General features: G+C 46.8%; 1 protein-coding gene across 1 annotated transcript in view; it reads left to right on the plus strand.

The window, feature by feature from the left end:
- The first annotated feature begins 429 nt into the window (after positions 1-429).
- The window catches only part of TNFAIP8L3 (tumor necrosis factor, alpha-induced protein 8-like 3), a 44,644-nt gene continuing 32,834 nt past the window's right edge, over positions 430-12,239 (plus strand). The window contains exon 1 of the mRNA XM_010839556.1: positions 430-695. Within this exon, the coding sequence (XP_010837858.1) occupies positions 430-695 (266 nt within the window). The remainder of the gene's footprint in view (positions 696-12,239) is intronic.

Consider the following 12,239-nt stretch of genomic DNA (forward strand, 5'->3'; position numbering starts at 1 on the left):
GTGGGGAGGTATCGGGCCGGGGTTGGGGAAGGGGGGTGGTTCGGGAAATCCGTGCCCTGTAGTTTGCTGCAGTGAGGGTTGCAACACATCTGCTTTTTGAAATAACTTTCCAAGAGCCGGCCGGGTCCTCGAACCCCGGGCTCCAGGGACGCTGCGGAACAGATGACCGGCTCCGAGGGCGTGACAGGACACTCGGGGAAGAAAATGCCCCCGCGGGTGGCCAGGCAGGACTCAAACCACAGCTCGTGGTTGCGGTTCCCGAGGTTGCTAGATGAGCCGGTGCAGAAGCGTTGGCCCATCGCTGCCCTGCACACGCGGAGGGGGTCCCCCACCAAGGGTCCAGGGAGACAGACACATTGGCGGGCGGGGGCCGAGCTTCGCCTTTAAGGGGCGCAGCCGGCTTTTCACAATCGATAGTTAATCGAAACGATGGGTGGATGCTTACTTAGGAAAAAGATGAATGTCCTCCCCCGCCTCTCCCTGATACTGAGCAACAGGAGGAAGCCACCCACAGCCTTGAGTCGACTTACCGCCGGGCTCTGCCCACCTCCACTGGCCAGCTCCGCCCGCCGCCCACGGGTCCAGGGGCAGAAGACCTATGGTACTCACACATACCCGTGGCTCCCCTCGCACCACGCCACCCTGCAGGCTGGCCCTGGCCAGCAGACCTGTGACCTGAGAGCTGGGGTCCTCGGGTACAGATCGGAGGTCCCAGACTAGTCCCCACTCTTCCCACTGTCAGACCAGGGTCCCCAGGGTGGGGACCAAGTGTCAGGAGGCACCATCAGCCCAGGCGTGCCTGTAGGAAAGTCAGGCTCAGGAATCAGGCAAGTCAGCGCCAGAAGCTGTGCCAAAGGCCCTGCATATATTATTCTCCTTCATCCTCACAGCACCTAGCCTGGTGGTTATTATCTCCATATTCCAGAACTGGGTTAGGTGGCTTACCCATAAATCATAGCCAGGGCCTAGCCAAGGGCAGATGACTGCCTTTCTGTTGCACCTCACAGGGCAGCTGGGTGGGAAGAGAGGATGGCAGAGAAGCAAGATGGCATCGTCAAGATGCCTATGTGTGAGGACTCCCATCTCTGTGCAAGGGCCACCTGCTTTCTGTAGGTATGTGTGGACCTAATTAATAAACATGAGCTCTTCTCCAACCTGTGTGTTCCCATGACTATGAAGCACCAAGCTTTTGTTTCACAGGTGGCTTGTGGATCTCTTCCCATCATTTAAAAGTTCCAGTGGGTGTTTTGTGTGTATCTAAGTATATCTCTAGAGTTCAGAAGGAGGAGGGGAGGTGGATACATTGATACTGAAACTTTACTCTCTCAAAATCTCAGGAACTAAGGTGCTCTCCCGGCTCCCACCCTCAGATCTTTTATGTCAGTTGATGGAGAAGGGAAGGAGGATAGGAGGCTTTGAGAAAGAGGAGGGGAGGAAAAGGGGGAGGGGGGCGGGTAGCAAGAGACACTCAGAAGAGTTGGTACTTGGATGACAGGGGAGGAAAAGAGTTCTGAAGGGTCTGGTTGCTTCTCCGGGCAGCCTGCTCAGCAAGGAATATCCCTGAGGGTTCATGTCTGTTTGTGTGGAAGACCTCTACACGGCTAACAGCAGCTGAGCCGTGACTACCAAGGTGGGATGGATCCCGTGAAGAATAGGGCAGCCAGTTCTATGAGCTGTCACCATTTGTTTGTGCCTTACTGTTTTATACAGTCATTTCTTCTTCCTCTGTGTGCTTGAATCTCACAAGTTGAACATTTATTTGAATGTCACAAGTCATTCTGCTAAATGGCATTCAGTATCACTCATTACTTTCAGTCTTAAAGTCTTCGTGACACACCTTCAAAACTAAGTGCTAATTCATCACCTAGCTGTGGCTACATCCTATCGAAAGGAAACTCCTGTTGCAGCTTCAGATACAGGTTAAATTATCCATAGGGGTGATCACTGTCCCTGTAAGTAACATGACATCCATCTGTGGACCTGTAACTGTGCAAGCTGAGTGGGTTTGTAACTGAGGACAGCAGAGAAAGTGGGGCATCTTGGAGTATTAATGTGTGTATTTGTGTGTACCCGCCTCACAGGGAGCTGAGATGAAGGGCTGCTTCCTCCTCAATGCCCTCTCCTTCCTGAACTTGTAGAGAAGCCCTGCTGTAAGATGGACTGTATTAAAGTCCTGAGCCTGGACTCTGGAATCAGAAAGACCTGGGTCTCAATCTCTACCCCCGTGTGCTCTAAGTTGCTTCAGTTGTGTCCAACTCTTTGCGACCCCATGGACCATATCCCACCAGGCTCCTCTGTCTATGGGATTCTCCAGGCAAGAATACTGGTGTGGGTTGCCATTCCCTTCTCCAGGGGTTCTTCCCAACCCAGAGATCTAACCAGCATCTCTTACATCTCCTGCATTAGCAGGCGGGTTCTTTACCACTAGCACCACCTGATGGGCAAGTTAACTTCCTCATCTGTAAAATGGGGATAACATTTTATAACATTTATAAAACATGTATAAAACATTTATAACATGTATAAAACAATTAGTATTATTGTCATTATTATTACATTAATGTAATTGCCTGAGAAGATTTGTTTTGAATTTTCTCCTTTTCACTCTGTCTCGTGTATGTGTGTGTGTGTGTGCACATGTGTTTGTTTAGGAGAGGTTATTTTTAAGTTACCTCTTCTCATCCTCATCTTCTAGTTCAAGGCATAAAGACGGGGACCTTCAAAACTACTGCTTTCACCATCCATCTCTTCTAGCTCTAGAGAAATTTGCACAAAGTAGAGAACACCTTATCCAGTCTACCTTCTAACCTGGAGGTTAGCCATTTTTATGCCACTTCCGATAGAAGAGTGGTTAATCCCCACACACACTGGTTCACCTTTTCCCGTCAAGGTAACAGGAGACAGGGGAGATAGTCACTATTCTGCTGTCCATTTTTGCCCATCTCATAACCTTCCTGGTCAAAAACTGGCAGAGGAGTGAGGAAATGTTTTTACTGTACCCCTTTCAAGAGCCTTTTCCAAAGATCTCCGCAGTATCTGCTGTACTGCTCTCTCATGGAGCAGTCCCTGCATAGGAAGGTCAAAGGGGGACTGTGGATGAGATTTGTCCTAATCTGCATTTTCTGGTTTTCAAGAAGCACAGGATGGTGCTTCCATGTCATTCTGCTGCCTGCAGCTCTCCTTTGCCTCTCTGTAGTTTTATGGTTCTTTCTATGATTAGGAAAGAGACAGCGTTTATGGAACACTGGATTCTTTCCAGAGACCCAACTTGGCAGTCTCTCCTTTTACAAACCCACCATCCATCTCTCAGGAATCTTAGAGCTTGGTATATTAACTCAGCACTGATTCAGAGTTTTTCCTAAGAAGCAACAAGCGAGTAAACATTAGCAGTGTCAGTTTCTTTCCTTTCTGACTTGTAAAACTGAGATCGTCTACCCCGGCTGAAACAGACAAGCTCCTTCTACCCAGAGGTAGCGCCAAGCAGTCACACTGATGGAGCATCCCTGTGGCTGGGTAAGTGCCACAGAAAAGCGTTTCCATGTGATGGAGTTGGGATGTGATCAGGAAACCTCAAGATAATAAAAGAAGTGGGAAAACAGCAGACTCCTGACTTTGCCCTCCTTGTCTTTCCCATTCCCTAGGTCCTAAGCTTGGTCCAGGTAGACAGAGTGGCAAAGGAGTAGATAGGATTCAGTAGTTAGCCAAGAGGAGGTAAGGTGTTCCAGAAATCAGACACCATTGAGCAAAGGCACAGATAAACAGGGAAGAAATTGGAGTGGAGGGCATATACTAAGGTGTGCATGTGTGTGTGCTAAAAGTTGCTTCAGTATGCCCAACTCTTTATGACCCCATGGACTGTAGCCTGCCAGGTTCCTCATCTGTGTGATTCTCCAGGCAAGAATACTGGACTGGGTTGCCATGCCCTCCTCTGGGATACTAAGGTGTACTGGGAAATAAAGTTAGATGAATGTAGGGAGAGCCACTTACTAGAGGGGGTCTTAATAACTTGGTCCTGGCAGCACTGAAGGAGCCCTAGCTGAGCTGATAGTAGAGCAGAGATGTCCCTGACTGAGAGCTGTGTTTTCAGAAGCCACGTCTGACAGACATGAAGTAGGGAGATGGCCTAGGCTTGGAGCCACGGCTACCAGGGTATGACCACACAGTCAGAGGGGATGGTATCCTTAAGCGAGGCAGAAGAGGAAGGATGCAAATGCCATTTCAGAGAAACAACAACAGAAGTTGGTGACAGATTGTACAAAAGCAATAAAAGGAGAGGGACAGTGGAAAGGGACTGGCGTGTGGAGTTGGGCTGAGGCAGGGAAATGCAGGAGACAGACTTCCCCACCCCACCAGTGCTTCCTTTCTTTCCATCAGATACTTAATAGTGAGGAAAAGACCCTGAAGACAGGAAAGATTGAAGGATGACAGAGGACGAGATGGCTGTATGGCATCATCAACTCAATAGACATGAATTTGAGCAAGCTCCGGGAGATGGTGGAGGACAGGGAAGCCTGGCATGCTGCAGTCCATGGGGTCACAAAGAGTCAGAAATGACTTAGGGAGTGAATAGCAACAAAGTTTTGCTCAAAGGCACTTCCCCCTACCCATAGTAAATTATGCTGGGACGTTGGTTTTGGAGGATCATGGGGTTCTGGAGTTTGTTGATTCTTATTGTTGGGTTATTTGTGGAGGCTATTCAGTAACATTTGTCGCCTGACAAATTAACAATCGATGGACTGAACAACCAAACAAGCACAGGCAAGGACACCACCTGGGGAAGATGAACTACTTGGCTGTTAGTCATAGTCCCAGGTCTCATTCTTATTTTGGACATTTTCAGGGGCTTCGGCCCCAACCACACAGTGGGCTGCTTTGAGGATCAGGACCTTGTCTCATGCTTTCATGTTTCCAAGGTTTTATGGACATTATAAATGAATGAGAAATTTGAGGAGCCTCCTGAGAGCTCTGCACTAAAAGGCCAGATGGACAGCCAAAAACCTGTCCTATAAAGTAGGGCTGCCAACGCTTTCCTTCAGTGCTTTGCTTCAGTGTTTTAAGATCACTTGCACTATCTGGGACTCTTGTTGGAAAGTATGGGGGCATGAAAAGAGATACAAGGATACAGTCCATTCTGTCTCCAGGAGGGCTTGGGATCAGATGGGCAGATAGGACGCAGGTACTGATGGCCACAGCTTAAGCCAGTACAGGAAGACTCTCACACCATTGCCCTGAGGTTAGATCCTGGCCACGTCTCTGTTTATATGTTTTCTCTTGACACCAGCCACTTTCCATTGTGTGTTTTACAGTTATTCCTGTACATGTCTCATCTCTGGTATTGGTCTTAGCTCCCTAAGGGTAAAGACTGGGCCTTTTTCCTCTGTGTCGCCTCTCATCAACACCACCTGTGTGCCCTAAACACAGTGGTAGGTTACTGCCTGGCTGGCTGGCTGCTTGGATAGATGGATGGATCTACAAATGCTGTTATAAGTTGGTTCTCCAGGAAGCAGACTCTGAGATGGAGGTTAGCATGAAGTGTGTTTATTGGGAGAGGGTCTTGGGATCAATACCTGGGGAAGACAAACAGACAGGAGGGATGCCAGGCTGGGCAGAGGGAGAAGCTGAGCTGCAGAGCAGGCCCAACAACAAGTTGAAGGTGGAAAGCCCTACAGAACTGAGTTGAGGTGAGGGACTAGGCTTTTATATCACCTGGCTTAATGATCAGTCGTTAGATGCAGGCCATCCCTGCATCTTGGAAAAAGCTGTCCCCTTCAGCTGAGAGCTGTCTGCAGGCAGCACTTCAGCAGCTTGTGGAGTGCTTGGCCTTTCATTCCTGAAGGGGGACCTGGAGCGTACACCATGGCATCTACCACGGGTGGCCTCCATAGTTCTCCAGGAATGTTTCATGGGGGTGGCAGCCCTGCCTATGGGCAGCTATGAACATTTTCTGGACCTAATTAGAGCAATTTAGATAGCCAGATGAAATTAACCATTCTAGATCTCACAGATCTGCACCCAGCTGTTCAACCCATACAACCCAATAGATATTGGTTCATCACCTGTTCTGTGTTCAGTAGGTGGGGGGTACTATGGTAGCAGACAGAAATGGTATTAGGGACCTCCCTGGTGGTCCAGTGGTTAAAACTCCACTTTCCAATGGAGGAAGTGTGGGTTGGATCCCTGGTAGGGGAACTAAGATCCATCCCACATGTCGTAGGGTGTGGCCAAAAATTAAATAAAACTTGTTTTTTGTTTTTTCTTTTTTTAAAAAAGAAATGGAATTAGATGTGGCCCTGTCCTCAAGAGGCTTGCAGCCATAGGGAGAGAAAATGCCTACCCAGTATGAATCTGTAAAATTGACAGCATCAGCAATAAATAGTGGAGGATTCAGGGACTTCCCTGGTGGTCCAGTAGCTAAGACTCTGCACTCGCAATGCAGGAGGCCCAGATTCAACCCCTGGTTGGGGAACTAGATCCCACATGCCGCAGCTAAGACCCAGTGCAGCCAAAGAAATTAGTTGAAATACATTTGTTAAATAGTGTCAGGTTTGGAGCGTGGGGCGTGATGGTCTGGGGTTCTAGGGGAAGCCTCATGGTGGAGATGGGCCTTGAGGACAGCCTTGAAGGAGTGAAAGATTTCGACAGGGAGAAGAATGAGCCAAGGGACTCAGAGAAGGAGGGACAGACAGGAGTCCGTGGGAAGCCTGGTGTAGCCCGGGGGGCCCCCTTAGAGGGCCAAAAGGAAGAGAGGCTGGACATATTCAGAATGTCAAATTGGGTGTTGTGGTGCTTGTGGCCAATGTGTAAATTTCTGGAGATGGAGACAGAATGTCTATGTGTATGTAAATATAAAGCTATTTTCTACGTTATTTTTCCCTAAAAATATGGCACCTGCTTTCTTATTTGTCAGCAAAACCAAATAATAGTTACACTTTCCATTAGCACTTTGCTTTAATTGGTTCATTTTCCTCCAGAGTTACCATTGGTTCCATCTGAATTCACATGTAGATCTCTGTAAAGACACTATATACATAATTTTGTTTTGTTTTTCAGTCACTTGGCTTCCAACTCTTACTGTAAAATGCCTGTGTAGGTGGGTGTTTGGGCTGTACTGTGTACAAGTGTAAATATAAAGGCTTGAGAAGAAGACTTTAGCAGATAAGTTCTCTGAGATAGCCCAGTCTCAGAAAACATAAAGAGTAGTGAGAACCCTTTTCCCCAACATATATTATCACATGCCCCCAAAACATATTTTTTATACATCAGAAGTGTTCTTTTTAGGCAACTGCATAGCACAAATTCTGAAACTGCCTTAGAACAGTCTTCATGTTCATATTGGATTTTCTAAACATCATTGCCTAGGAATAAAATTGAGCTTGTTCATGGAAAATCTAGTGTGCAGACTATAAAAATGGAAGGCTTGGCCGCAAAGAAAGTGCTAGACACACCCTAATAGAAACCAGTATTTTGTAATTCAGTTCTCCGGGGAAAAAAAAGAGAGAGAGACACTTTGGTGGTATCCAAATACTGGTTTAAACAGCTGAAAAACCACAGAAGCAGCCACTAGTTTCTAGATTGTCTTCTTGAAAATAAAATATGCTTTCTGAGAACATTTTCTAGCCTGGAAAGGAAGTATTTTGGTGATACACAGCTTTATGGAAACTTGCAGTTAATGTTTTTATGGTAGAGGCATCCAGTTTCATGTGCGGGAGGAAATTCTGTAAAGGGTTGTTCTGGTGAGCACACACATCCCGCATTCCCAATTTGGAGCCTGAGGGTTATGCTAGGAAGATATAGCCAGATTTTCGGGGAATAATATGGGAGGGAAGTGAAGGGGGCTGTCTGCCTGGCAGGCCGCTGCAGCAGCTCTTCCCTACCCCACTTGAGTCTGGTTCCTTGGTTTGCTTGGAATGACATCAAGAAGGTCAGGGAGAGAGGACTGGGGCCCAGGTCACAAGGTAGAGAAAGTAGATTTAAGAAGTTGTGGCATATACCAAACAAGATGAGAAATGGTCTTTGCCAGCCAGAGTCCAGTCCCAGAGGGCTGGTCCTGAATGTAAAATAATAGTGATGTTTTGAATTTGTACTTAATTTTATATTATTTAAGCACATACAATGTATTTGAGATCAGGTTAACTATTTATATGGTATTTAAGACTTACACAGGCCTTATAGGTTAGGTACTATAAATAGCCCCATAGTATAGGCCAGGAAACTGAGGCACGGAGAGGTTAAGTAACTTGCTCAGGGATATTCAGTTTCTCAGTGGATATGAAGCCGGTCTAAACTCCAAACATGGTGCTCTTTGCCAGGTAAACTCTGTTGTTAGATCAGTAGATGCCACCAGGCTCCTTTATATCCACCACCAGCTCCCACAGGGCCCTTGGACTACAACGTTCCTTCTTCAGGCACCTACTGGTAGGTTAGGACATTCTACCTCCAGAAGGCCCTGTTTGAAGCTGCAGACATTTCCTGCAGTGGCCCAATAATACATGGGCAAAGAGGGGCTGTCATGGGTTCCAAAACAGGAGCTAGTAAGGGTTGGTTTAGGAGGGAAGAAGAGGAGAGCAGCACAAAGCAGCTGTCAGGGAGAGAAGGCCCTGGAAGGACCCTGCAGCCATGTATATGTCTAGGGACCTGGCAACGTGGTGGAGGAGGAGACAGAGAGGAGAGAGGGTTGAAAAGCAGCGTCAAGAGAGGTGCCAAACAAATGCTGCCTCTATCAGAGTGCACTTAGACATTTTTTCCACTCCAGTATTTAGAATCATTCTAGATACAGAATCACCAGGACATGGTGACCAGTTGGACTCAAGGGCAAGAGAAAACTCGAAGTTGAGACTATGGCACAATGACGAGATACTGAGCTGAACAACTTGGGTTTGGGTTTCTTACTTATTGCTTTCCAGTAACATTATTTTCCAACCAAAGGAGTGCAAGCTCATGATAGAATATGCAAAAACAGTACAAAAAAGAAAATTAAATTGAGTCCCAAGAATAGATGGGCTTTTCCAAAAGAGTGTAGTCCAAAAGCCATCCTGAGGCAAGGGGATTAGTGTCCTTAAGAAGAAACACCTGAGAACCTGCTGCTCTCCCTCCACGGGGAAGTGGGGGCAGAGGCAGGACTAAAAAAAAAAAAAAAAAAAAAAAACAAAAGCCATCCTGAAAAATGCAAGAGACCTTTGTTTAGGGAGGAAGGAAGTTTTGTATGGAGAAGGAAATGGCAACCCACTCCAGTATTCTTGCCTGGAGAATCCCAGGGATGGGGGAGCCTGGTGGGCTGCCGTCTGTGGGGTCACGCAGAGTCAGAGCCCTACTTCTGAAATGTTTAGTAAGAACATTGGCTACACTGCCAGACAGCATCAGCACCAGAGCTAGAAGCCAGATACTCTGGCTCTATTGTTCCCCCAAAACATATGTAATTTTAAAAAAGGATCAGAGTTATTCTGGATGTTCGGATATCAAAAGGACCGCTTCCATGTTTCCTTTTGACACCTTCCACCGTGTTCTTGCCATCCCCCTCCCCTTTTCCTCTCCTGAGCTTTCTCCCTCCCAGCACAGCTGCCCAGAAGTCAGACACCACAGGCCCACACCAGGCCCTTCCCATGTACCGGGCCCACTTCACCAGACAGGAGAGCCCTAGATGGAGCCCTTAGAATATTTTTACATTTTTTTAATACCCAGGAAGAATTTGGTAGGTTTTATAGATGCATGGCGACAATTGCAAAGGTTAATTTACTTTGAGTTTAATAACTTCCAGCTTCGGGAATAGATTTATTGGTTTCTAGTTCTCCAATTACTCTGTTTAGATTGATTTTTTACTTTATAAGGAAAGAGGTAAATTTGTTCACCTGTGTTAGCCTCTCTCTCACCCTTAAGATTTAATTCATTGATTCAATCTCAGTCAAACAAAGCAGGCAGAGCTAAGTTAATACATTCAACTTTTAGCGAGCCCAGAGCAGTACATGATGGGAATTAAATGTGAATTTTCTTGACTTTTTTTTATTTTGGTTTCTCTGATCGTATGTAATCCTGATTTTTCCTGCTGTTGTTGTTCAGTTGCCCAGTCGTGTCCAGTTGTTTGAGACCCCATGGACTGCAGCATACCAGGCCTCCCTGTCCCTCACCATCTCCTGAAGTTTGCCCAAGTTCATGTCCATTGCATCGGTGATGCCATCCAGCCATCTCATCCTCTGATGCCCTCTTTTCCTTCTACCCTCAATCTTTCCCAGCATCAGAGACTTTTGCAATGAGTCCACTGTTCACATCAGATGACCAAAATACTGGAGCTTCAGCTTCAGCATCAGTCCTTCCAATGAGTATTCAGGGTTGATTTCCCTGAAGATTGACTGGTTTGATCTCCTTGCTGTCCAAGAGACTTTCAGGAGTCTTCTCCAGCGCCACAGTTCAAAGGCATCAATTCTTTGGCATTCTGCCTTCTTTATGGTCCAGCTCTCACAACTGTACATGACCACTGGGAAGACCACAGCCTTGACTATACGGACCTTGCTTTTCAACATACCGTCTAGGTTTGTCATAGCTTTCCTGCCAAGAAGCAATCATCTTCTGATTTCATGTGTGCAGTCACCATCCACAGTGATTTTAGAGCCCAAGAATAGGAAATGGGGCTGGATGCCATGATCTTATCTTTTAATGTTTAGTTTTAAGCCAGCTCTTTCACTCTCCTCCTTCACCCTCATCGAGAGGCTCTTTAGTTCCTCTTTGCTTTCTGCCATTACACTGGCATCATCCGCATATCGGAGGCTGTTGATGTTTCTCCCACCTGTCTTGATTCCAGCTTGGAACTCATCCAGCCTGGCATCTCTCATGATGTGCTCAGCGTATAGGTTAAACCAACGGTGACAGCAGACAGCCCTGTCGTACTTCTTCCTTGATCTTGAACCAGTCAGTTGTTTCATGCAGGATTCTCACTGTTGCTTCTTGACCTGCATACAGATTCCTCAGGAGGCAGGTAACATGGTCTGGTATTCCCATCTCTTTAAGAGCTTTCCACAGTTTGTTATGATCCACACAGTCAAAGGCTTTAGCGTAGTCAATGAAACAGAGGTAGATGTTTTTCTGGAATTCCCTTGCTTTCTCTATGATCCAGCGAATGTTGGCAGTTTGATCTCTGGTTCCTCTTCCACTTCCTTTTCCCTGTATCCCTCCTCAATTTCCCCTTCTGCCATCCTTCATTAATACCTTTTTTCTATCTGTGTCTCCTAAGGCTTTGCTCTTGGCCTTGTTCTTTTCTAACAATACACTTTCATTTGGAAAAGCCTGCCCACTTTTCATTTGGAAAGTGGAAAAGTGAAGTCGCTCAGTCGTGTCCAACTCTTTGTGACCCCGTGGACTGCGACCTCCCAGGCTCCTCTGTCCGTGGGATTTTTCAGGCAAGAGTACTAGAGGGGGTTGCCATTTCTTTCTCCAGGGGATCTTCCCGACTCAGGGATTGAACCCGGGTCTCCCACATTGCAGGGGGACGCTTTACCCTCTAAGCCATGAGGGAAGCCCTTTTTCACTTGGAAAAGCCTGCCCATTTTTCCAGCATGAAGCTAAAGTTTCCCAAAGCTGTGGTCTAACCTGGTCCTCTCTCCAGAGCAAGAATCCTGCCCTTCAGAGTCATCTGGGTTTCATCTCCTTCCTGTCCAGGAGACACCCCAACTCAGCATAGCTACACCTGGACTGTTACCTTTCCATCACTCTCTCTCAGCTCTTCTGGTGGCCTCACCAGCCACCAAGTCATTCAAAATTAAATTGTGAAGTCATAAGAAGAGTGACGGAGAAGGCAATGGCACCGGACTCCAGTACTCTTGCCTGGAAAATCCCATGGACGAAGGAGCCTGGTGGGCTGCAATCCATGGGGTCGCTAAGAATTGGACACGATTGAGCGACTTCACTTTCACTTTTCACTTTCATGCATTGGAGAAGAAAATGGCAACCCACTCCAGTGTTCTTGCCTAGAGAATCCCAGGGACGGGGGAGCCTTGTCGGCTGCCGTCTATGGGGTTGCACAGAGTTGGACACGACTGAAGCGACTTAGCAGCAGCAGCAGCAGCAAGAAAAGTGAAATCTCCTATACATGTGACCTCATAGCAAAACCAGGACATGGAGAAAGCAGGCATTATTCCCAGTTTATAGATAAAGAAACACATCCACAGAGATTATTTACCCCAAATCACAAAATAAGTGGTAGATTTCCACTATTTAAAGCTACATCCCCCTCCAAAAAAAAAAAAAAAAGG

The sequence above is a fragment of the Bison bison genome, unplaced genomic scaffold (genome assembly GCF_000754665.1).
Source record: "Bison bison bison isolate TAMUID 2011002044 unplaced genomic scaffold, Bison_UMD1.0 scf7180017864118, whole genome shotgun sequence".
NCBI classification, from domain to species: domain Eukaryota; kingdom Metazoa; phylum Chordata; class Mammalia; order Artiodactyla; family Bovidae; genus Bison; species Bison bison.